General features: G+C 49.2%; 1 protein-coding gene across 6 annotated transcripts in view; it reads right to left on the minus strand.

The window, feature by feature from the left end:
• Nucleotides 1-25,782, minus strand: part of TRAPPC9 (trafficking protein particle complex subunit 9) — a 578,288-nt gene that overhangs the window by 536,409 nt on the left and 16,097 nt on the right. For 4 of the 6 annotated variants that reach the window (XM_040494495.1, XM_040494498.1, XM_040494499.1 and 1 more), the window contains 4 exons: nt 21,635-22,228; nt 12,806-12,951; nt 10,167-10,295; nt 1,953-1,979 (listed from right to left, as the gene is read on the minus strand). In XM_040494495.1, the coding sequence (XP_040350429.1) occupies nt 1,953-1,979; nt 10,167-10,295; nt 12,806-12,951; nt 21,635-22,218 (886 nt within the window). In that variant the 5' untranslated portion in view covers nt 22,219-22,228. Of the gene's footprint in view, nt 1-1,952; nt 1,980-10,166; nt 10,296-12,805; nt 12,952-18,207; nt 18,243-21,634; nt 22,229-25,782 lie in introns of those variants that run through there. The other 2 variants (XM_040494501.1, XM_040494496.1) reach the window with 2 other exon arrangements.

The following is a 25,782-nucleotide window of genomic DNA, read 5'->3' on the forward strand; positions in this document are numbered from 1 at the left end:
GTAATTCTATTTTTAGTTTTTTGAGGAACCTCCACACTGTTCTCCAGTGTGGCTGCACCAGTTTGCATTCCACACGGGTTATGTACATAAAATTTATCATTGGTAATAACTCTTATTCTGGAAAAGATACCAAACTGAGATTCTTCTAGGTAGCTAAGAGAGGAACTAAAGTTTCTCTTGATCCCACAGAGTTGCAATTGCCTTCAACTCCAAACAGGCCACATGCCAAGCAGGCACAGTCGGGGGAAACTTGCTCTGAACCCCCTCAAGACTGAGGCCTGAAAGATCCGACCTCAGTGAGGAAGTTGGCCCTGGCACCAAAGGCCCCGTGAGCAGAGGCCAGAAGCAGAGTGGCAGGAGCTGGGAGATAGGGGGAGAGCAGCACCTCAATGTCCTACTTGCCCTCCCCTAGGAACAAAGATCAAGTTGGGACTGCTACAGAAGATGCTCTGGGACACCCCATGCTGGTTTCTGTGTCCTTCCCTGCCAGCTGCAACCTCGACCACAGGATTCCCACATGTCCCCATGTGACAAAACCCGTAGGCCCCCCCCCTTCTACCTCCATTACTCTAAACTCGATTTCATTCCCATTCAACCTCATTTTGAAAAGTTTCAGGAATAAAAAAGATGTATTCTTTTCTCGCAACAAAGGACTGGTTTTCTGACAGCTCAAAGCTACTTCTACTTGGTGTAAGTATCTACTTCTCCTGCAAGTCGTGGTTGACACACTAAAATTCAGTACTTCCATCAGGCGTAACTAGCCAGGTTGGGCTCAGCAACTTCTACTGACAAACATCAGTACACCCGACATCAATGTAATTGTTCAGCTTCTCAGTGGGGGGCTGGGGGGGTCATTCAGTCCCTCAGCCACCCCCAAATGATTTCCTCATCGCAACCCAGGTCTCCAGAAAACAAACCAAAGTCCTTTGTTTTCCTTTCTCTACACCTTCCACAAACCCTGTCAGGAAATTAGCACAATCGTATGTCAATTATATCTCAATAACCTAAGGGGAAGAAGGAAGAAAGGAAGGAAGGACAGAAGGAAAGAAGGACAGACAGAAGGATGGAAGGATGGGAGGACAGAAGGAAATGAAAGAAAGAAAGAAAGAGAGAGAGAGAGAGAGAGGAAGGAAGGAAGGAAGGAAGGAAGGAAGGAAGGAAGGAAGGAAAAGAAAGAAAAGAGAAAGAAAGAAAAAAGAGAGAAAGGAAGAAAGAAACTATCATGGAACATCTTCTAGAGGAAGGATTCAACACAGATGTGAAAACAGAAATCTGCAAATCTGAAGCAATTTCATTTCAGAACGGAGACACATTGTGAGATTGAAATAAACGCACTGGTCACAAAACATTTATTAGCATGACTGTCCGATTTCTACTCCTCAAAGGAAGAAATTTTTTGATTTTTTTATTTATCTTTTGTCATTGATTCTAATTAACCCAGAAAATAATAGAGCTCATTATGAAATAATTGGGCACTACAATAAAAGAGATTTAGCTGCATTAATTACAGAAGTTAAGAAAGAAAAACCCACCTCTGTAAAACACAAAATTTCTTTCTCTGTTAAGAACACATATACAGAATGCAGTAAAGAATTTAAATTCATGTTGAGAGAGCATAAACCACAAAATCAAAGTAAAGTCATTACTATGCATAAATTCACAATTAACTGGATAAGCATGCTCGATGCATTCAAAGAATTTTAAATCATTGCAAATCATTCACGTAACCATGCGAGACAAAGAATATACCTCTTCAACAGACAACATAAATCAGCAGGGTGCCCCATCAAACAAAGACCACACAATAATCAAGTATTTAACAGTTCTGATTTAAAGTTACTTAAATCAGAATGTTCCAAAGATCATAATCCAGAAATTTTAACCATTCACTCACACCACCATGAAACAAGCACTTAAAGAACCAAAAGAAACTAAGCACATAGATCATGTACCTGGATCAATGAGAACTTCTTGTGCCCCTGGAAGAAAGAACAGAGTATGGTCTTTTATTTGGAAAACAAAACTATTTTTAAAGACAACTACTAATCACATTTCATGCTTCACATTGCCTTGAAAACTCTGAGGCACGTCTCTCTGATCAGAAGAGCAATTCTGAATAACAGTATGTCACAAGTTTGGTGCCTTTTTGCTTTGGAAGGAAAAAAAAAAAGCTGCCATCACCCACACCCTGCACAAACTGTAAAGTGCCTCTTGCCTCCTGCCCTCCCACCTTCCAAGTGCATACTGCCCTACTCGCCTTAACCAAGGAGAATTTCTTATTCCCACAAATAAGCCAAACGACAAAGGAACAGTAATTTTTTTGTGTGCAAATATATGCCCACAGCTTGGAATGGAGGGGAAAGTTATTGGAAGGTTATATGGAACTTAGCTCTACCCTCCTGAAATCTCACACTCGTTCACTGAATCGCTGCACGCTTCACCAGCTACGGATTTCCAACTTCTAGAAGGTGCAATACAAAACAGTTAACTTCACTATTATCAAGAAGCTTTTGAAAGCCTTGATCATCTGCTAAACTACCCAGATACTAATGAGATCCAACTAGCCTTCTCTGGAGTACAGAATTCCCTGTCACCTGAAGAAACACTGATCTAAGAGTTGTGCTTATCATTAGCTACGATCATTTGCAAATATGTTGACAAGTTCAAAAAGGTGTGTCCCAGTAAAAGCTAGTCTTATTGAAACAGCATATTCACTCAATTGTTTATACAGAGACTACGCCCCACAATCCTATTTAAGAGCTATTTTGTGTACTGCAATCTCTACTGTTAAATGAAGACAAAAAAAAATCACTGCGATTTGAAAGCCATGACTATAATAAAATTTTAAAAATAAAAACAAACATAAAAAAAACACAGGTGCTTCTACTGCATACCAGCTATACACCAAGCATGTGCTTGACAACATTGTGTGTGGCCGTGTGATTCTCACAGCATCCCCACAGAGTGGACAGGGACGATTAGCCCCACACCGCTGATGATGAAACCGTAGCTCCGAGGAGCCAGGGATGCCCCACCGTCCCACCCCCAAGACACGTGCCCTGTGAAGAACACACAGACCTCCCCTACAGGGACACTTTGGGGCACTGGGGGCTTCCAGATGACCCTACGAACTTCTCCTTCATTGGAAAACCTGCTCGAGTATATTACATTGTGCCATGTCTGTTAAATAGGGAATGAGACTGAAACTTCTTCCTGCCTCAGCACAGTCATTATCACAACCATCAATTACTTGACCTCTCGGCTCATGTAGTGATGAACCGGGCCCCATACTAAGTGCACTGCGACTGCAGGGCTTTTAAAGTTACCTTCGTCCGTGTGTAAGAGTCTTTGTCTCACGTCTCACACAGGCCGAGGACTATCACTTCTCACTGGCCTGGAGGGACCGCCTAAAACAACCCTCGTCTGCCTTTTAAATTCCCTTCATCTCATCCCGTGTGAGTCTGTAAGCCACATGGCCCAGATAGTTTCTTCAAACAGCAAAGAAAAAGCTCAGCCACAAAAAAAGTAGACAGTTCTTTCCCAAATGGACTTTAACATCTAATTGGACTTCCTGGGAGCCTTTCCTTTTATTAGCTCACCTCCAGCCACTTACTAGTGTTCTCACTGGGAGGAGCAGCCCAAGTACTTTGCTGTCTGTTATCTGGCCTGTTCGGAAGGGTGGGGGGACACAGGAATAGTGGGTGCTGTCTGAGGATATCGCACAGTGAGCGAAAGGGTGTCCTGCAGCCCGGTCTCCACGGCTGCAAGTACCCTGATGGGCTCTGAGATTTGATTATCAGCATCATGAGGCTCCAATGGACTGATTTCACATTAACCGAACTCCTAAGAGACTAACATAAGAAGAGTGGAGGTTGAACTTGTTAGTGTAACAGAAGACAAAAAAGTTACCGATCAGACCAAATATCACAGTGCAAATATCACAGGGCAAGAGCACACTGCCCCTCAACGGCCCGATCACGGGCAGAAGCAGAGCAGGACGGGTTTTCTTAGATTCACCGAGACCAAATATCTGTTAGGGGGACGGACTCGCCGCCTGGACGAACAATCGAGGCTGGCCACGGTGACTCCCACGGACACCACAGTCAACACTTGCGTAACTCTCAGTCTTTCTAGGCTGGCAGAGCGCTGACTGATGGACAGACACAGCTGCAGACCTGCAGACGGGCTGACATCCCAGAAACACCTGAAACCAGATTCCGGGAGCCCAGCCACACTGCCAGGTGCCTGCTCTGACGCCAGCTCCGTGAGCTTGGTCGGGTTGCCTACCCACTCTGTGCCTCAGTGTCCACATCCGTAAAATGGGGGCAATCATCAAGCCTACCCTGCCAGATGCTGTGAGGATTCAGGGATTACATCAGGCACGCTCTGAGAAACACGGATAGCACATGTGAAGTGCTCAACGAACGGTAACTATTAAGGTGACTTCACAAATCTCCCTTCTAATCATCTTCCATAGTTCCTCATTGTCCCATTTACAAGCTCTTGGGGAGTACCCTTCTGCTCTACCCTGTGACCTGGGGAAAGTGGGAGGAAGAGGCCATTCCTCCCACTGCTCCGGTCCCCACGAGGAGGGCTCTCCCCGTAACGCTCCTGACCGTGTGGCCCGGCTCGTCCTCCTCACACGCGTGGCGTGGCTTCGGGAAAGTCTGGGGGGCGAGCTGGGCATGTGAACCCCTCTTCTTCCCTGGGGTGCCCAGCTTCCCCAGTGTCCTGAAGACTTGGGCAGGTCCTCTCAGGCCCAGAGCCCCCTGGGCCAGTCTGACCAGTTCCAGATACAGGAGGAACACGCCCATTTTCCTGCACCCCTAAATTTCGTGGAGAACGTGGCTTTATCAGTAATAAAGGTGACATCTGTCTCCTCCTGCCCACTCCCATCTCATCTCCCAGTTGGCTGGTGGATAACACAGGAGTGCAATTATTGGACCCCTTAAGCCCCAACATACGCTTAATTAACAAACAGTTCCGTGACTTCAGGTGGGTTGACTACAGAACGCCCCATCTCTGACGCTGCCGCGAAATTACGGCCACAGGAGCTACCGACCCTCCTCAAACCGTTCACTCACTTAAGTGCATCTTTCTTCATGGAACTGTCACTTCCAATTTTAGTAATTGCCAAAGAGTATAAAATAACGGCTTTGTGCAACATAACAGCTAAAGTTCACGAGCTCTTTTACGAGACGACCACTGTGCTAAACGCTTGACATAATTTCTCCCTAATCCTCATAATTCTCCAAAGAAGACATTAGCATCCTCATCCAGATGAGGAAAAATCTCAGAGAACTGACGCCAGTTCGCACGACCAAGTGGCGGCCTGCACACTCACGCCCAAGACGAAACACAAGGCTCGGTCCCCGAAGCCAAATCACCTTCCGCTGATTAACCCTCGGAGAGTTCGCGGTTCTTCCGCTTGAAGGCGCTCCAGACGCTTCATCTACCCCTGTTATGAAATCACGGCTGCCTGGCTTCTAACACTGGAAGAAAGTCCAATTTCACCACTGTTCACACAGCACGTCTGAAATTTTCACGCCGAGATGACAGAATAAAAATAAGATATAAGTGGAACGCCTAGACAGAATGGACGCTGTACCATTCTGAAACACGAAACAACAAAAAAAAAAATCAAATTAAAGGACTGTTGGTTAAATAAATCTTCTTTTACAAACAGGAAAAGTGAGACTGAGACTTTTCAAAGGTGCAACAGCGCCACCTACGGCCACAGAAAGGCTTTCTACGCTGCTGGAAAAGGTGCAAGAGAAAGTGCCTGCGCGGTAAGAAAAAAGATCAGCAAGGGTTTTAAAAACAGGGTGCTCAGACACCTTAACCGAAGGCTTAGCGAACACACAGCGAGCACACGGCAGCTTCAGGGAAGGGGGCGTATTCAGCACTTGATCTGGGATCTTTAACACTCCCGAATATAAACAAGACCCAGGCTCATGGAAACTAATCTGAACGGGAAGGAGTCTTGGGTGTCGGGTCCAGCCTCTTCGTTTTGCAGACAGGGAGACTGAGGCCCAGGGAATCTGTCCTTCCAGCCATCAGTAGGAGAGCTTACTCCTAGTCCTGGCATGTTGCACTTACCAATACCCAGCAGATCTATACTAACCCTGTGTTCATAAAGGTCACATCGGTTTTTTTCTAGCAGTAGGTAGGTATTCTAAGTGTCTTGCAAAATACTGCCCAAAGAGCTGGTAACTATACATCATACAACTTTGTTGAAATACAAAAATGTTTATTTACATAGTAAAACAGTATGAGTTCCCCCCTTCTATTATTCCCTCTATTAAAAAAAAAAAAAAAGTGATGCCAAATGAACATTTTGACTTGTTTTAACCTATTAAGAGTACAGAAAAAAATCAAAATTTTCTTCACTCACAAAAGAGATAAGCTTATTCCCTGAAAACAGCTCAATATCAAGTTTTCTAAACATACTCGCTATGTAATGTAAAGGTTTTAATGGTTACATGGCAATATGAATTCTAAGTTGTAAAAACACACGTTCTATACAAATAATCTTTAAGTTCTCCATCTTAAGGCAATTTAGCTATTCCCTATGTCACTAGAATGACACTGATCCCATCAAAGCTTCATACCCCACTAAAACAATGTAACTGGGTCCCTATCACTTTCAATCATACGTATGGAGCATGCATCAGAAACAAACCGCCCTCTTCAGATTCTTGTAAATAACCTATGCTATTGTGACAGCAAATGCTTACTGAGCACCTCTTAGGTGCTTTGTATACAAGGCAGCTAACTCTCATAATCACACAAATTAAATAACATCACTCAAATTTCACAGGTGAGGAAATATACTTAGGCCATAAAAAGCAAGTCCCAAGTCCCATAGAATCTGCGTGCTCACCAGCAGAAAGAGAAGAGTCTAGGTTTTTACCTTCTCTCAACATTCACTAACTTAATCTTTTCTTCTGTACTAATGGCTACAGAAAACCATTTCTGTCTTTGGAGGTTTTCTCCCAACAAGCATCACCAGAGAAAAGCAAGGGCTAAGCCATTAGCAACGATGGCTGGATTTTCAAAGCCCACTTCTCTTTTGCACTGTAATCATTTTTAAATGTTTTATTTTTTAGTGCTTACAGAGTTGAAACTGAAATGGTAACTTTTTACATTGTTTGCTGAGACTAAATCAATTGCAAAAATATGTCATTTCAGGGACGCCTGGGCGGCTCAGTCGGTTAAGCCTCCAGCTTCGGCTCAGGGCGTGATCTCACGGTCCGTGGGTTCGAGCCCCACATCGGGCTCTGTGCTGACGGCTCGGAGCCTGGAGCCTGCTTCGGATTCTGTGCATGTCTCTCTGCCCCTCCCCTGCTTGTGCCTTGTCTGTCTCTCAGAAACAAATAAATGTTAAAAAAAAAATTTTTTTAATATATATCATTTCAATCTATGTCCCTCTGTCTCATGGTCTCACTGATCTCTTCTTTTAAGGCCTCATCAGGCTGAGATCACTAAAACGTGGCAGTGATGAACTCACCAGTGCTCTGGAAACCAGTCAACGGGCGGCTGGTCAGAGCAGCAACCCAGAACACAAGCTGCACAGTCAGAGCAACCTGGGGCCCGGCCCCGAGTCTGCCTTCGCTGGCTGCATGACCAGGGGCTGGGGCCCAGCTCTTTCTGCCTCAGTGCCTCACCTGCAGAAAGGAGATACTGATATGTGCCCTCCGACACCTGCTGGGAGGCAGGACATAAGGACAGTGCTGAGCACAGCCACTGGCCTAGGCAGGTGCTGAGTAATCCATAGCTGTTTTGATCATGACAATGATGGTGATGATTAACACATGAAGACAGACCAAAGAGTAGAGGTAACCACAAAAAAGAAACATGTACGAGTCAATAAGCATTTCTCTTCACATTGACTGCAGAATGTCCTATTGATTTTCTTAATAAACCAAGGTTTGTCCATTAATTATAGCATTACAAGTTCACATGCAAGCTTCCAGAATAAAAGAATTTGCGGCTTCTAACTTTTGAATACTAAGAAAGTTGAAGGAAAAAAAAAAAAGGAGAACAAAAGCAAAAGAGGCAGGGACGACAGAATTCTTCTGCAACTACAATAACTCGATGTTAGGAGAGAAACAATTTCCTTTCATCCAAGGACGTCTGCCGGATCCGAGATGTCTGGGGTATTCTAACCGTACTCATTAATTCACATCACCAAGTCTTCAAACTACCTACTGCTCACCCTAACACTCTCGATGACATTGTCGCTGACAGTTACCCAGGGCCGGGCAGGACAGGTCCATCTCAGGCACCTTCACAGGAACCCTAGGAGGGGAATACTGTCACTACCTTCCCCGTTCTGGAGACAGAGAAACTGAGGCACCAGGAGCCTAAATGCTCCAGGTCCCACTGATAGTAAATGCTGACAGTAAAGGACAATGTGCATTTCTGCTGTTGAGGAAGGAATGGACGCAAATGCAGGGAGAATGTTAACAACCGGCTCGTCTGGTCTGGACGCCATCCGCCGTGACGTAAGAGGAGGGTGCGGCGGACAGCCCCGGGGTCACTATTCAGGACGAAACGACACGCCTGTCCGGGCCACCGAGCACAGCAGCAGACCTGAACCCTCTTCTGCGAGAAGGGCAGTAAAGTCAGCCCAGCCCTGTCTGCCCTCACCTGAGCTTCACTGCACAGCCTTCCCATCGGTGCCTCCAACAGTCAGAGCGCCCGGGCGGTCTACACGACGCGAGGCTAAATAAAGACACTTCTCTACTGCAGACAGAGCAGTTTCTCAGCAAATTTTAAAACTTTTATAAATTTTTTTTTTTTTTTTTTGCCTACACTCAGCAAAGTGGAAAAATGAAACATTTCTCTAAAAAGTCTTGAGTCTCACTAATCACATCAGTACAACAGTCTCAACACATCAGAACTCTTCAAATCACGGGGGAAACAACCATCCCCACCAGAAGGCACTCCCAGAATGTGCAGGAGACTGACTGGGGAAGCGGGAGAGGCCCACCGCAGGGCCACAGGGCCGCAGCCAGGGCCACAGCCACGCGCTCGGCCTCTCAGCCGGCTTTCCCTTCCCATCAAGTAACTGGGGGACGACTGAAGTCATCCAGGATGCTGTGCCGAAGAAGGATAAAATATCTTCTCTTCTAGAACCATTACAGACCCACCCATGCAGCCCTACACACAACTGTGAAGCCGCAGGAAACCAGCTCCCGAAGGTCGCGTCTCACTCTCTGTTGGTCATAGGTGAAGTCAGGACAAAATACATTCAAGCCACTCCCCTACCCAATACGCATTTACTACCAAGGGCTTTCTCTCTGGGGAAAAAGTGTCAAAGAATCTCATGGATCAAAAACCACCTCAAGGTTGGGCATGAGGCCTTGATCTCCACACTCTTTGCTCTTATCTTCATGACCTAAGCAGTATGACAAGTTCATCCCTTAAGGGTCAAAAGGCTCAAGTTTATTCGGAAAAACACTTGTAAGTCTGCTCCTCCAAGAAGACGTTTTATCCCTCACTGGTGCTGACAAATCTAAGCAGATCAAACTGAACTTATTAAAAGAACTTCATCGGGGCGCCTGGGTGGCTCAGTCTGTTAAGCGTCCGACTCTTGATTTCAGCTCAGGTCATGATCTCATGGTTCGTAAGATCAAGCCCCGCATCAGGCTCTGTGCTGACAGCGTGGAGCCTGCTTGGGATCTCCCTCTCCCTCTTCCTCTCTCTCTCTGCCCCTCCCCGCCTCGCGGGAGTCTCAAAATAAATAACTAACCTTTAAAAAAGAAAAGAGAGAAAGAATGTCATCAAACTGAAAACTAAGGAAGAGACCAAGCCCTGAATTAGCTGTTAAAGTTGACACCTGGAGCTAGCTTTCCTAAATACACAAAAATTAGGAAAAAGACCCAGGCACAGAACTTTGAGGCCAGTCTACCAAGAAACTTTATTCAAGTGTTCCAGAAATGAAACAATCATTGTAATCCATCAACAGTAAGATTCCATAAGATCAGTACTCAATAAAATCAGAAGAAAACGTCTCGTCCAAGATTTCTGACTCAACGGCTTTTCTATTCTATGTAAACATTAGTCAGGTTTCATTCACTCAGAGAGAAACGTAATCAATTACTCCTGCATGCTTAAGAGACAGGGAAGGAGTCCGGGCGGGAGGAAGGCACAGAGCTTACCTGGTCGGTGTCTGTTGGCTGCTTCAGCAGGGAGAGAGCTCCCCTGGAACCTGCGAGCTCCAGTCTTACCCCCAGTTCCACCAGGATAGTGACAGATGACAGACGCGGAACATAACCCTTCAAGGGCAGCTGGGTGTTTAAAAAACAACAACAACAACAAAATACAATTAGTAAAGTTAGTGGCCCATCATGAGCTCAACCTGCAGGGCCTAAGAATGATCTGAACACGGAACAATTCGATTATGTAGAAATGCCAGTTTCTCCCCAAAACAAAGATGGTTCCTCCAGATCACGGGTTTTGTTCCCAACAGGAGCATACCACCCACTACCTTTCCCACGCCCATGCCGAAGCTGGCAACACAGAACACTGTCGGGAGACTCGAGGTCTCACTGGGAGACTGAGCACACACGTGAAACAGGCCAGCCTCTTCATCCTTGTCACCAACACTTGAGTGCCCACCACGTGGCAGGCCCAGTGCCAGACCCTGACGCTACAGAGCCAGGGAGCAACAGATGCTCCAGATCGAAAATGTTCAAAAATAAGACAGCAAAGCAGGCCCACAACACCTTGCCCCACCATACGCCCTAAATGCATCGGTTTCCTTTGGAGCAAACACCTGTAAGCCTGTCTGGTCCTCAAAGGCAGCCACGGTTACTTAGAGTATGGCCGGCAGGCAGAGCCTAAGAATCAAGCTCGGCCCCAGGCCTTCTAAGTTACTCTACAGTGTTCATGTCTATGACTGCAACGCTCCCCAAACCTTTTGGTCTTAACACCCCTTCGCACTGTGAAAATCACTGAGGATCACAAAGAATTTTTTCTGTGCAGGTTACATCGACAGATATTTACCATATTTGAAACTATAACTAAAAACAGATTTTACTAGGTATGTGTTCATTCCTTTTTAAAATAATAATAATCCCACTATATATTATATATTGATGAACAATAACTATTTTCCAAAACAAAAATATAGGCTGGAAGGCTGGTACTGTTTTATATTTTTACAAATGTCTTTAATGTACGGCTTGATACAGTGAGTTGGAGTCTCCCATCTACCTCTGCGTTCAATCTGTGGTGATGTCACAGGTCACGTAGCCTCTGGGAAACGGCATTACACGTTCGTGAGAGACTGGACCAGGCAAACAGCATACAGCACAGGCTGTGCACCCCCCCCCCTTCTTCAGGGACACTACCGACCCAGCTGGTCCCTATGTGGGTCATGAGCAGGGACCCTTCCTTCTGGATAAGTGCCCACCACAGGGGCCCTAATGTTACAGCTCCCTGAAGTATGGATATATTCCACCGACCAATCTCTAGCCCCCTTAAATCGAATTATGGAGTTTAAGTCCATTTTAAGAATTTCTTATATTTAATGGTTCCAGAGCACATTGCTAAATTTCCATTAAAGAACTTACTCCATTACTGTATTCTGACTTGTATTTATCATAGTAGCTCACAGGCCTCCCGACTAATCTTTCCGGGAAAGAACCTGATTTCACTCCTTACCCACACAACATTTATTTAACAAGCGTTTATGGAATATGTACAATAAGCTGAGTTATGGACACACACAGACCACGCGTCCCACCCCACGCCAAGGAGATGGTCCCTGAAGGAAAAATGCATGTAAACACACAATTCCAGCACAAAGGGCAAGCTCCACGACAGATGGGGCTCTGGACAAGACTCTGCAGGCCCCCACTACCTGGAGGGGTGAGAAAAGGCTATCCTTTGAAGTAGGTTTTTTCCTCCTTTCTTTAGTTTTTCAAATTGAAATGTAACTCACAAAACTCACCCACTGAAAAGTGCCCAAGTCAGCAGTCGTTAGTACACAGACAGTTGGGCGACCATCACCACCGTCTAACTCCAGAACGTTTCCATCAGCCCCAAAAGAAACTCCACGGCCACCTCTACCTCTGGCAGCCAGGAATCAGTTCTCTGCCTATTCTGGACACTGCAGCTGATAGGTGGCCCTTTGTGCCCGGCTCCTCTGACTCTACATGGTGCTATCAAGGTCCGTCGCATTTTATGTCTCCCATGTTATCGAAGTACAGGGGACGTACCATGTGGTTCTGGTTTCGGGTGTATGCCACACGGACTGGACGACTCCATATGTCACTTGGTGCTCCTCGCAACAAGTGCGGTCACCCTCTGTCACCACTCCACGGTATTACGGTATGACTGACTATCCTCCCTGTGCTGTAACTTTTCACATTTTCACACCTTCACGACATTCCACTGTGTGGACATACCACTTCTGGCTGACCCGTCCACCAGCTCGTGTACACACGGGGTTTTGAAGAATGAGGGCAGGAGGTGACTTCGGTGGGGAATGGCATCAGCAGAGGGCAAGATGTGCTTAAAAACAAACAAGCCCGGAGGAACACGGAAAGGCAGCCCATGCTACAGGACAGTGTGAGGGGTGCCTGCAGGACGCCGGGGCAGGCCCGGGTGGGGACACAGCAGCAGACACGGCAGGAGGGCTGTCCCCGCCGATCCCCGACACCGACCAGACAGCCGACTGCCTCTCCTCCCTCATCCTTCATTTTTAGAATTCCTTTTCATTTTTCTCTTTTCTCTTATTGCAAATAACAGTTGCTGCAATCACATATCTGATATCTTCATGAGATGACCTTACCTCCGAGCCACAGGAAGTCATTGACTGAGCGGAGAAGTTCCACGGACATGTGGTAATGCACCAGAGAGTCCTGCAGCATCCCGGCCTGGAGGCACAGGTCTCCCACATGCTTCCGCATGCGCCCCTGGCACCGCTTCTTGTAATGTCTAAAAAACACAACGCGTGGAAATGTGTCACTGCTAGCACGCACGACTTCTGCCCCCAAAGCACACTGGCTAAGCACTATTCAACCCTCTCACTACAAAAAAACAAAAACAACAACAACAAAAAAAAACGCTAAGAAGGCAACGGTAGGCTCTGTAATTGAGAGGCAGCAACCATCATTGCCAGTATGTGAGCTGGAACAGTCCCGACTTCAAAAACACCTGCCAGGTATTTCCTAGAGGGACGAGGTACATGTGACTTCCACCATGCATTTCCCTCAGACAATATTTGAGTGGGATTTTCCTTCACAAATTGTCCTACTGTAACGTCAGCATGAGAAAGTTTATGTTTCAGCTTTTTAGAAAATCAATCACCTTCCACTTCCTTAAATTCAAACCTACTATTATTTTATAAAGAGAGTGATGTTGCGTATCACAAGCCAGCCGTTGGCTTTTGCAAATAAGACCTTTATCTTCACTACTTTAGAGCCAGCTTCAATAATGCCTTGAGAGGGCGGGGCCTGGGGCGTCACCAACAGCTCCTTAAATATTGGCAAGGATGTGCTATAAATAATGCAAAGGCTTCTCCCTCCATATCCACTGAAAACCAAAAAAAAAAATGTATCAAAATATTTGTTTATCATTTTTTAAATATTCCTATTCTTTTGAATATTAAATTTCTTCAAAGAGAAGTGTTGTTTTTTTTTTTTTTTCAAGAAAAATCGCAGCTATATTAAATTTTTTTCTCACCGAGAAACCCATCATATCAAGAATAAAAACCCCTACAGGAATCCAAAAGACGTGAAGTTTCTAGCTAACTGAGTGTTATTGACAGATCTCAGTACAAAGTTAAATCTTCACAGATCTAACTCTAACAAACACTATAAACTCTTTGGTCACCCCAGAATTTAGTCTTTCTGTTCCCAGTATGGGTTGTACTAAGATCATCACGTAAGGCAGGGGAGAGAGAAGAGGAAAGCCCAGTCTCCTTCACAGCCACAACGCAGTGTTAGCATGCCCCCCTCCCCCACTAACAAGCCAGCCCTCCCCATAAGAAAACCCCACACCTATGCCACCCTGGCATCCCCAACCAGACGCCCTCATCTCTCTCCTCCTGGATACTTCCACAGCCTTCCAACGAGCCCCTCGCCAGTCTCCACTCCGTCCCCGCTACACTCACGCCCACCCGGAGCGGCCTTCCCGAAGCATAAATCTGATTCAGTCCCCCACTTCAAACCCTTCAAGGTTCCCCAGTACAGTTCTGGCTCCCCCACTGCACCCCCCTGTGCTCTGCAGCCTTACCCGACCCCAGTGACCGCGGGCCCCACCTTCTGCCTCACTACTTCACACTCTCCTTAGGCCTCACCTCATTTGATGGTCAGCTTCTCAAGACAGCCTTCCCTGCCTCCTACCTCTGCACTTTGGGCAGGCGTCCCTGCTGTGCTCCTAGAACATTCTAGCTGAATCAACTTCTGACATCTGTAAGCCCCAAAATGACACATACGTTTTGCTTCCTACTGTGTATCCATTCCTCTCCCCTGGATGCTCAGCAGCACGTTTGCTATCAATAAACAGATGAATGGATGGGTCTCAAAGGGACTGAGCTGCTCCTGCCCGGCCCAACCCCCTCCTTCCACTGAACCCAAAACCAAGAACCTTCTCCTAAAGGCCACTCCCCACTGACCCGTTCACTGCCTCCCTCTGTTGTCAGTTCTGATAAAACCCAAGCTCCTCTGAAGCCCTGTATGACAGGCCCTCTCGAGTGTCCTCTCCACCAGGAGCAGCCCCCACCCTGAAGCCTGGGACATGGACCCCCGGCCCCCCAGCACAGGACACCTTCCTCAAGCCCCAACCCCACGAGCCTCCAGGCCTCCGCCCGGGCCGCTCCCGCCACCTGAGCCGCCCTCATGGTCCCTTCACCTGGCTGGCTCTTATCCCGTCTTCAGAATACACACAGAGCCCTCTGTCTCCTGGAAATCTCCCCTTGTTATGTCCCTCAGGTCTTGGCCGGGCTGCCCCCCACAACACGACCGCACTGTTACCATTCACCCCATTAAAAGCAGGGCCTCTCTGAGAGCATCTGGGGAGACGAGGAGGATGAGAGCAGAGAAGGGAGGAACAAAAAGCAAACACAGCCAGGGGCGCCTGGGTGGCTCAGTCGGTTGGGCGGCCGACTTCGGCTCAGGTCATGATCTCACAGTCCGTGAGTTCGAGCCCCGCGTCGGGCTCTGTGCTCACAGCTCAGAGCCTGGAGCCTGTTTCAGATTCTGTGTCTCCCTCTCTCTCTGACCCTTCCCCGTTCATGCTCTCTCTCTGTCTCAAACATTAAAAAAAAATTTAAAACGAAAAGCAAACACAGCCCAAGCCCCAAAGTCAAGGCTTCTCACGTGTGTGTCACAAGCCACCGGACCTGACGGGCAACAAAACTTCCACTTAATACCCGTGAAAACATCTCACCGTGATACCAACATGCAGGGACTTTTCACCCTACTGAGTAAAATTAGACAACAATGTCAACGGAACAGAAGTTCAGGACGCACCACTGTGTTCTCCGTTCCAACCGGAAAAGGACTCGGCATCCAAACGCACATTTCCCGCCTCCAGCAACGTTACTGTCAACTCCCGACATGTGGCTCAGCGTGCGAAGACTGCCACGGTGCTGAGTGACATACGTAGGGACTAATCGGCACCTGCCCCCTCCCCTGCCCCCTTCCCCTCTTAAAATGGCATTATTCCCCCTCGCGACAGAAGCCCCGTGACAGGCCCTCACTCTTCTCTGAACCCGCAAACATCGTGCCTTACCCTTAGGAGGGTCAAAACAGAACTGCTTCCTCCAAAGTCACTATCAACGCTCAGGAGATTCTTTTAAAGTCTTTGCGGGGGAAAGACTATTCCAGAACTATCCACCAATCCTACAGGTCAGCTCCTGCTCCCAGTCCCCCCAGAGCCCTACCCAACGTGCCTTCTGCTCCATGGGACAGACCAGGAGTCTGGGACACCCTGACTCCTCAGGCCTCTGCGCCCTCCCTCAAGGACCAGCGCGGCTCTATCCCACCACCCCATGCGACTCTGGGTCCCAGGGGGCTCTCCTCCACCCTCCTGCTGCAGAGGCAGTCCTCCCGGGATATAGGTCCTGCACACCATCTCCCCCCCCCCACCCCCCACCCCCGGGCTTCCTTAGCAGCTGCCCTGCCCTCCAGCGCTTTTAAGATAAATGGCGCCAGCTCCCAAAATCCCAGTTTGTATGTTGAATAACATACCGGGCTTCCCTCCAGCCCACTGGTCACAGCCCCGGCCCCTCCTCCCGCCCCAGTCTACACCTCGCTAGGTGAGCTCACCCACACCTTTGGTTCTAAACACAAGCCACATACCGACACCTCCCAGGGTGTCTCTCCAGTCCACTGTCACCTGCACGCCAGGCTCATAAATCCAACTGCCTCTTTGAAACGGTCACTTGAATATCGAACGAATACAGGCATGGAAAAACACGTCCAACATTCGCTCTGGAATTTGACCCCCAGCAGGTACCTCCAGTCCTTCCCAGCAGACAGCCCCACCACACGCCCAGCTGTTCAGGTCAAAACCCTGACTTTCTCACCTGATTTCCTCTTTTCCTCACCCCACCCCCCCCCCCGCCCCCGGGCCAGTGACGAGCCGTGACATTTCTGTCCCTAAATATACCTCAGTGCAGGACACGGCAGGCGTGCGCTGAGTGTCACAGCCCTCTGAAGAGAGGGAGGGCTCTCCTGGCACCGACACTCAGGGAAGGCACGTGGTCTCGCACAGGAGGCCGAGAAGACGGCCCAGAAAAAGAGGCTCATGGCTGTCCCGCAGTCTGAACTTTGAAGGGTCCGAGGTCTGGGAGAGCTCCCGCTGAATGCACCTACCTGCCAGAGGTGAGCAGGTGAGAAGGGAGGAGGCCGGGCAAGGCCACTCTTACACCAGTCCCCTGGGGCCTAGGGAGCAACAGGAAAGGTCCCGTGTTCCGGGGCACAGCCCGGCCATCACAGCATCCCTGCCCTGCCTTTCTGAAGGCGGAAGGCTTCTCGTACTTGCTACACCGCACTCCTGCCTTAGTCCCCCACCCCGGAACATGAGGGACTCTTTCTGAAAGTCCAGCCAGTCTCAACTGAGGCAAAGTAAACGAAGGACAAAAGTATTCCCCTTCGGGCCAGAGCATTAAAGAAGAAATCAGGGCCTCCTGGCCAGCACGGTGGCCGCGGCAAAACCTCCCCCCCCCCCCCCACGGGGGAGCTGGGCAGGGGCGGGGGAACACAAGGACCTGGATCAGCCCCAGGCTCTCCCTCCAGGACCGAGCTTGGTTAACTGCTGGAGTTCCCCCGCCGCAAACTAATGACACGCCCTTCAGTGACAGACGTGAGCCTCAACAAACACAGAAACGGCTAATTCTCACCAACACAGGGTTTCATGAAGAGTAAAGGCTGCTGCAAGTAAGGGCCCGTTCGACCGCTCAGGTGAACCCCATGACCCGGCTCTGCACGCCTACTGGCTAACACACAAAGTCAGCTGTGGTCAACCACAGAGGTCCCTGTGTCCACAAGATCCAAATGAACCAGCTATTGAGAAGGCCACGTTTTCCTAATGCTTAGAAACAGTCCCTGTCATAAAAGGGCATGAGACCGGTGCAGACTGTTGGGACAGTCTCTGCCCTTTTATGAGGGAGAGCTGCTAAGGTGAAGTGAAGTCAGTAGCATGCTGCGGGGGTGGGCAAGGGGCAACCGTGCCCTCCTCGGCATCCCATCGCGTCCCTGCACCGGTGACCGCCGCGGGAGCTAAAGCACCGTCATGCACATCACACAGCAACAGCCAGGAAAAACGTGCCCGAGGTGCTCGTTCAAAAGCCAGAATGGAGCGAGGGGCCACTGTCTTAGACTTTACAGGTTAAGATGCCCTGCGGAAAAGCCCGCGAAGCCACCCAAATCAATTAGCATCTCACCTCTTCAAAACGAACAAAAAAGATGAATCAGGGCTCGTTTGTCACCAAATGCGAAGGAAGACCAAACAAGTTCCCCAAAGCAAATATTTTAAACAGATATCAAACACCCATGGGTTACGTGCTAAAAAAGCAAAAAAAAAAAAAAAAAATCTTTTAATAAGATGATTCAAAAATAAAAACATGATCAGAGTAATACGGATCCAGGCAGCGGTAAGTTTTGGTTTTTTAAAGCAGTAAAGGCAGTGAGGAGGCAGCACACAGGGAAATCTAGCTATTTGCAAGGCAATATGTTCACAGCCTACCTTTTCAGACCCAACAACATACTCACAGGGCGGTATGACAGAAAAAAAAAAAAAGGAAAAGAAAAGAAAGAGGAACAAGCAAAAATTAGAAACACACAAGAACAAAAATAACTTTCACGCCTACGACACTGCACGTCCAGGAACCTACCAATGGGCTCTCATGAGGCCAGGGGCACGCGGGATGTTCAAGTAAAATACACGCGCACCCCATGTTACTGGGAAGTGTGGGGCCTGCACTCAGCTGAGTCGGCCACGGGGCCTATCCATGTGGCCAGTGCACCAACCGAAACTTGGCCTTCACCTAGACATTTCCTTGTGAGCTGCAGAATACGATCTCATTTCAGTCGGACGCTCCTACAAGAGCTGCAGGAACGGAACCCGCTACACAGCAGTGAGAGCAACAGTGTTAGCAGAGATTACAGAAGAATGTATTTGATTTGAGGTCAAAAGAGAGCTGAGTGTTTACAGCACTCAGAGCAGAATGGAGCCACCGGGAGGCCAGTTCAATCCACTGCCGCTTTTCTGGGGCCTAGAGCCACACCTGGCACGTGGAGGCCCTCACTCGATGCTTGCTGATATTATTACCCGGCACGTGCCAGGCAGTGTCCCAAGACAGTCCTGTCTCTCCCTTCAAACCGTGAGCATAGATTTCAAAGGGCAAGAACAAGCTGGCATTCCCTGGTGGGTCTGCAACCTCAGAGCCAAGAAGTCGATGACTAAAATATGTCACTGGTGCCTCGTGTAGCAAAGGAGGATGTCCCAGGCATGGGGTCAGAGCGGGGTTCCCGGCTGCCTTTGAGGCTTCAGCCTCTCCCCCACTGGTCTGGGCGGCAGGGACAAGCCAGTCCATGCCCACACCACAGGCCACTGCAGCTGGGGAGTGCAGGGGCTGTGTGCACGGTGCAGCCCCATGTGGTAAGGGACAGTGGCCAGGGCACCCGCCCCACTGAGCACCGCTGTGGAGAGGGCTCAGTGGGCACCATAGCTCTGTCCCTCGTGGCTGACCAGCTCCTACACCTTGCCACCCCGGCCCCGAGGCGTAAAAGGGGAGGACCAGCATGTAGACCACAGGGCCACCAGGAGGACTGAGCACAGGTCACAGGTGCAACATGCCTGCCCCTTCCTTAGGCCACTAAAAGTGCGTGGCGAGGAAATGAACACCACCCCAGACCCTGCAAAGCACCACAGGCAGGTGGAACTTGGGCTACTCTGTGCTCCCCACTCACAGGGCTGGCCTAGGGCCTGGTTTTTCTCGGTTCTGTGACAATTTCTCCTCCAACTTACCAACAAGCAGAAGGGCAGTGTTTGACCTTAGGTAAATTCAAGAAACTTACTGACCACCTACTTTGCAGTGGGCACTCTGCCAGCATGCACACTGGGTTACTTAAGCCTCACCCCGGAGACCCTGATCCACAATCTACAGAAAGGGACACAGAGGGGGACCTGGGTGGCTCAAGTCAGTTAAGCATCTGATTTTTGATCTCAGCTCAGTTCATGTCAGTTTGTGGGATCGAGCCCCACATTGGGCTCTGTGCTGACAGTGCTTAGCCTACTTGGGATTCTCTCTCTCTTCTCTCTGTCCCTCCCAGCTCGTGTGCACATGCTCTGTCTCTCTTTCAAAATAAATAAACTTTAAAAAAAAAAAAAAGAAGAAGAAGAAGAAGGAGGAGGAGGAGGAGGAGGAGGAGAAGAAGGGGCACCTGGGTGGCTCAATTAGGTAAGTGTCTGACCTTGGCTCAAGTCATGATCTCACAGTTGGGTTCGAGCCCCACATCGGACTCGCTGCTCTGAGTGCAGAGCCCGCTTTGGATCGCTCTGGATCTCTTTGGATCGCTCTGATCTCTATGGATCGCTGTGGATCTCTATGGATCACTCTGGTCTCTTTGGATCGCTCTGGTCTCTACGGATCGCTCTGGTCTCTACGGATCGCTCTGGTCTCTATGGATCGCTCTAGATCTCTATGGATCGCTCTGATCTCTGTGGATCGCTCTGATCTCTGTGGATTGCTCTGGTCTCTGTGGATCACTCTGATCTCTATGGATCGCTCTGGCGCTCCTTCCCTGCTCGCTTGCTCTCTCTCTCTCTCTCTCTCTCTCTCTCAAAAATAAATATTAAAAAAAAGAAGAAGAAGAAGAAGAAGGGGACTAAGAGACTAGGTACCCAAGGCCACGAAGCCGACACTCTCCCTCACTCAAGGGGACCTCCTCTAGGCAAACTATCACACGTCGTTCTCTTCCGTGCATGGACACAATGGCCACAGCACAGGGAAGCAGAGCAGGGGACAGACTGGGGGAACAAACAGCACAGAGAGCTAACCTGCAATTCTGGGGCAAAGGTCAGTTGTTGACTGAATCTCAGGGGAAATGTGAAGCCTGATCTTTTCCTGCTCTGTCCAACACCCCCTCTAATACAGAGAATGTGAACACACTTTCATCTGTATAAGGAGCTCTTTGGGAAGTCCCTGGTGGTGTTTCTGACACCCTGATGATGCTTGTCTAGGCTGACTGTCAGCAAGGAGTCAGATGCTGTGGCTATCGTAGGAAGAAGGGGCCTGACCCATGCGCAGCACCCAGCCTGGGCAGCCAGACCTCCTTTCCTGCTCAGCTCAGCTAGCTCCTTGCTCTGGCGCCTCTCCTGCTTTGGCACCTTATCTACGAATCGAAGAGACAAGGATGAATCAAAGTTTCAAACTGGGCGCTGAGGCAGTGCTATCCAATAGGAATAAAATGTGAGCCACGGAAATAAGACTTTCCTTCCAGTTGCCGCAGTTTAAAAAGTAAAAAACTACTGAAATTGATTTTAATATTTTGTTTAACCTAATACATGTAAAATACTACCATCTGACATGTAAAAATATTAATGAGGCGCCTGGGTGGCTCAGTCGGTTAGGTATCTGACTTCAGCCCAGGTCATGATCTCACAGTTCATGAGCTCGAGCCCCTCGTCAGGCTCTCTGCTGTCAGCACGGAACCCACTTCAGATCCTCTCTTCCCCTCACTCTCTGTCCCTCTCGGGCTCTACATCTCTCTGTGTCTCAACAATAAATAACCATTAAAAAAATAAAAAATACATTAATGAGATATTCTCTTTTTTCCATGCTAAGTCTCAACACCTGATGTGCATTTTACGTACAGCACATCTCAGCTCAGACTGGTCACCTCTCTGGTACTCACAAGCCACAAGGGGCTACCATGTTGGACAGCAGCTCAGGGGGTCCCACAAGGAGTCTGAAACGGGGGAGGAGGAGTACACACTAACCCTGCAAGGATTTCCCTTAACAGAAGGCTGGCCCATCCTTACAAGTCTGAAAACTGCAGACTGCACCTGTCCACCCCCCACTGCAGTGAAACTCTGCTATCTGCTTATCCTGTCTTGCCGTCCAGAAGCAGCCCGATCACGAAGCCTCTGGGCCCCTAGGTAAACTTACCTGCTATCTGTGTCCAGTCCCACAAAGTCCTTTTTCTCAAACGGGACACAGAGGAGGGGGATCTTATCCCCGGACTTGTCTGTGGCCCTGTCCAGACGCTTGGACTCGAGCACAATGAAGAGGGATTCGATGAAGTCCTCGATTCTCTTCTCCACCGCCTCACAGTCCTCGTAGTTGGGGTAGAAGGCCACATCGGTGCGCGGCTGCTCCGTGATCTCCCCCTGCAGCCCAAAGACAAAGAGGCGGGAGTCGTAGAGCGTGGAGCCGTAGATCTCCTTCTGCACGTGGAACTTCTCGAAGGTCTGAGGCCAGTCCTTGGCCGAGAAGCAGTCTGTGATGGTGATGAGGCCCACGACCTTGCGATGGGTCTGGAAGTCGCCCCACTCGTTGTTCTCCGGTGGGTAGTGGTGCCTGTAGCGGATGTAGAGCACCCGCTGGGAGTCCCGCACGCTGATCTGGCTCACGGAGGAGATCCTCTTGTAGATCCTGAAGAAGTTCTCTTCCGAGACAATGCCCACAGGCTGCACCACCACGAGGAGAGTCTGGTGGTCCTCGGCACATTGCATGTAGTCAGGGACACTCATTTTGAAGACCCTGCCCAAAGAGAGAAAGGGGACTTTGAGGTGCACGGGTGTTGAAGGCTTCGGCCCACCTTGGGATATGGTGGTTCTGACGCTCACAACCGGGGAGGCCAGGTAAGCCCCATGCAAAGCCACGGGCTACAATCTGTCCTTGGACTCATGCACACGGCCACCACGGCTCTTATCACAATACCACAGCTCTCGGCCTAGGCCTCGAGGTCCTGCAGAAAAAGCGCGTCTCTCATTGTCTATTTCCAACACCTAGCCAGGTGCCGATGGAACCACTGAACTGCTCCCTCTTCCCCTTGGCAGGACATAATGAGAAGAACCACAGTGGAATCAGAAGATCTGGATTTGAACTCCGGTCTACAGGACATAAATGGTTTATATGTGTAGTATCTCACTTAAACCTCTCCGTAACACCACCTCAACTCTACTGGTGAAGGACCTGAGGCAAAGAGAGCCCCCCTGAGAGGCAGTGTTTGAGCCCGAGCCCCACAGCAGGTGCCACACGGCCCCCTACCCCTCCTAGCAGGCATTCTCCAAACATTCTCTTCCACGCTGCCTCAGAAAGAACCACACCCACCGCAGCGTTCAACAGAGAGGTATGGCAGTCCTTGGGAGACTTCTCAAGCCCTCAAGGGCCGGGGCCGAAGGCAGAGATTTAAGGTTTTCTGTTTCTCAAAAGGAGGCATGGCTTTAAAAGCAACAGCAAAACACATATCTGGTCCAGGCCTTCACTGCGCAGAGACGAAGGGAGGCCCAGAATGGCAGTGGTCAGGCCCTACAGACAAGGACCATGGACAGGCCCTACGGACAAGGACCACGGACAGGCCCTACGGACAAGGACAAGGACAGGCCCTACGGACAAGGACAGGCCCTATGGACAAGCACCGCAGACAGGCCCTATGGACAAGGACAAGGACAAGCCTTATGGACAAGCACCGCGGACAGGCCCTACGACAAGGACAAGGACAGCCCCTATGGACAAGGACAAGGACAAACCTTACGGACAAGGACCGCAGACAGGACCTACAGACAAGCACCATGGACAGGCCCTATGGAAAAGGACAAGGACAAGCCTTACAGACAAGGACCGCAGACAGGCCCTAAGGACAAGCACCGTGGCAGGCCCTATGGACAAGCCTTACGGACAAGGACCACGCACAGACAGGCCCTACGGACAAGTGCCGTGGACAGGCCCTACGACAAGGACAAGGACAGGCCCTGTGGACAAAGACAAGGACAAGCCTTACGGACAAGGACGGCAGACAGGCCCTACGGACAAGCACCACAGACAGGCCCTAAGGACAAGAACAAGCCTTAGGGACAAGGACAAGCCTTACGGACAAGGACCGCATGCAGACAGGTCCTACGGACAAGCACCGTGGACAGGCCCTACGGACAAGGACCATGTCGCGGCAGCACCTGCAAGTCCTGGGCGCTGTGGAGGCATGAAGTGTCCACGAGGCCCAGGAGAACAAGTGCACAGAAGAAAGAAAGAAAAGACAAGGACAAGCACACAGGCCTTCTCTCCACAGTGCTGTACGGTGAAGTGTCACCAAGTTATTCAGTATGTTTGCACCCAAAATCGAGGTGTCACAGGTTACAGAAGTTGGGAGTTTCGAGTCACGATGGAAATCCCAGCCTTTGCTATGGCGTTCCCACTTCCTGCAGGGGCTCAGCGGGCACTCTGAGCCAGGCTCTATACAAGCCATGAGCTCTCCCAAATACAGATCCTTATTAACATGTGCACACATCACACCTAGACCCACCAAAGAAAAGCCACCTACAGATAAGATCGAAGTAATGAAATTTAAAGCAGCCAAGTAACCCACGTTATCAGCAAAAAGGATGCTGCCAGCCCATTAGGTGGCAGAGGACATGAAGGCAGGCACAAGTCCTTCGAGTATGTATGTCCCTGGCTGTCAAGCTATGTGACCATGAGTCGCGTAGTTTCACCAAGGTTTAGTTTTCATTTTTGTGAGGGGCTCTGGCTGACACTAATGATGCGTAAAAGCTCATCATTCACATGCCCAACATTTAGTGACAACCTCCCACATGCCAGGCTCCGTACAGAGGAAAAGACAGGGTCCCACACATATTCATGAGTACAAAGAGAAGAAAGATGTTAATCCTCCCCAACCTGGTATATAGATTCAATGCTACTCTGATTAGACTTCCTACCGGGAAGTCTATACATATATATATATATATATATATATATATATATATATATATATATAGACTTGTCAAGAACAGCCAAGAATCACTACTGAGGAGGGGCATGTGTCCCCCTCCCCAACAGCAAGACCAGATACAACTACAACTGCTAACAGAATACAGGGTTTCTTTGGGGGCTGATGAAATGTTGTAAAAATGTGTGGATCTTGAGAAACTTAACAGAAGACCACGGGGGAGGGGAAGGGAGAAAAAACAGTCACAGAGAGGGAGGGAGGCAAACCATAAAAGCCTCTTGGATACTGAGAACAAACTGAGGGTTGATGGGGGGTGGGGGAGAGGGGAACGTGGGTGATGGGCATTGAGGAGGGCACCTGTTGGGATGAGCACTGGGTGTCGTATGGAAACCAAGTTGCAATAAATCCTATTATAAAAAAAGAAAGAAAAATAAATGTGGGCAGTGGTTCCCTGCATGGCAGAGAGCAGTGCAGTTCGAGAGAGACACAGCAGGCTTCAGAAGTACTAGTTCTGTCCCATTCCTTAACTGAATGGCAGACACGGGGGCAGGAGTTTTGCCATTCTTTAAACCATACGTAAACATTACATATACTTTTGCTGTCGTCTGTATTTTACAATTCCTAAACAGTTGAAAAAGGGAGAAGGTCCAACTTCAAGGAGCTTACAGCCTACTTGTCAGCAGGTCAACTGGTGTTGGAGGACTTGGGGGAGGGGTTGGTTTTTTCTTATTTTAGAGATGGGGGAGGGACAGAGAGAGAGAGAGAGAGAGGGAGAGAGAGAATCTCAAGCGGGCCTTTCAATCTTCCAACCGTGAGACCAAGACCCAAGCCAAAATCGAGTCAGATGCTCAACCAACCGAGCTACCCAGGCGTCCCCAGGTCAAGTAGTTTTAGAGCCTCGCCTCTGCACCTGTCCTCGGTCAGCAGGGTGTGCTGCTTAGTCCTGCAATGCCTTCTTCTCTGAGCAAGAAAACTGACACACAAAAGAGGCAGGTGCAGGGGCGCCTGGGTGGCTCAGTCGGTTGAGCGTCCGACTTCGGCTCAGGTCATGATCTTGCGGCCCGTGAGTTCGAGCCCCGCATCAGGCTCTGTGCTGACAGCTCAGAGCCTGGAACCTGCTTCGGATTGTGTCTCCCTCTCTCTGCCCCTCCCCTACTCATGCGCGCGCTCTCTCTCCCTCTCTCTTAAAAAATAAACAAACTTAAAAAAAAAAAAAAAGAGGCAGGTGTGTTATAGGCACAGATCCACCTGAAGATGGGTGGACGGGGGGTCCTGGACACGGGTCTCAGGACAGGTGTTCCGTTTCCCTAGCCTCAAGTAAAATGAGAAAAACCAGAATAAAACTAACCTTACATAAATTTAGTAGGTG

Source organism: Herpailurus yagouaroundi, unplaced genomic scaffold (genome assembly GCF_014898765.1).
Source record: "Herpailurus yagouaroundi ecotype Mexico unplaced genomic scaffold, PumYag 186, whole genome shotgun sequence".
Classification (NCBI taxonomy): domain Eukaryota; kingdom Metazoa; phylum Chordata; class Mammalia; order Carnivora; family Felidae; genus Herpailurus; species Herpailurus yagouaroundi.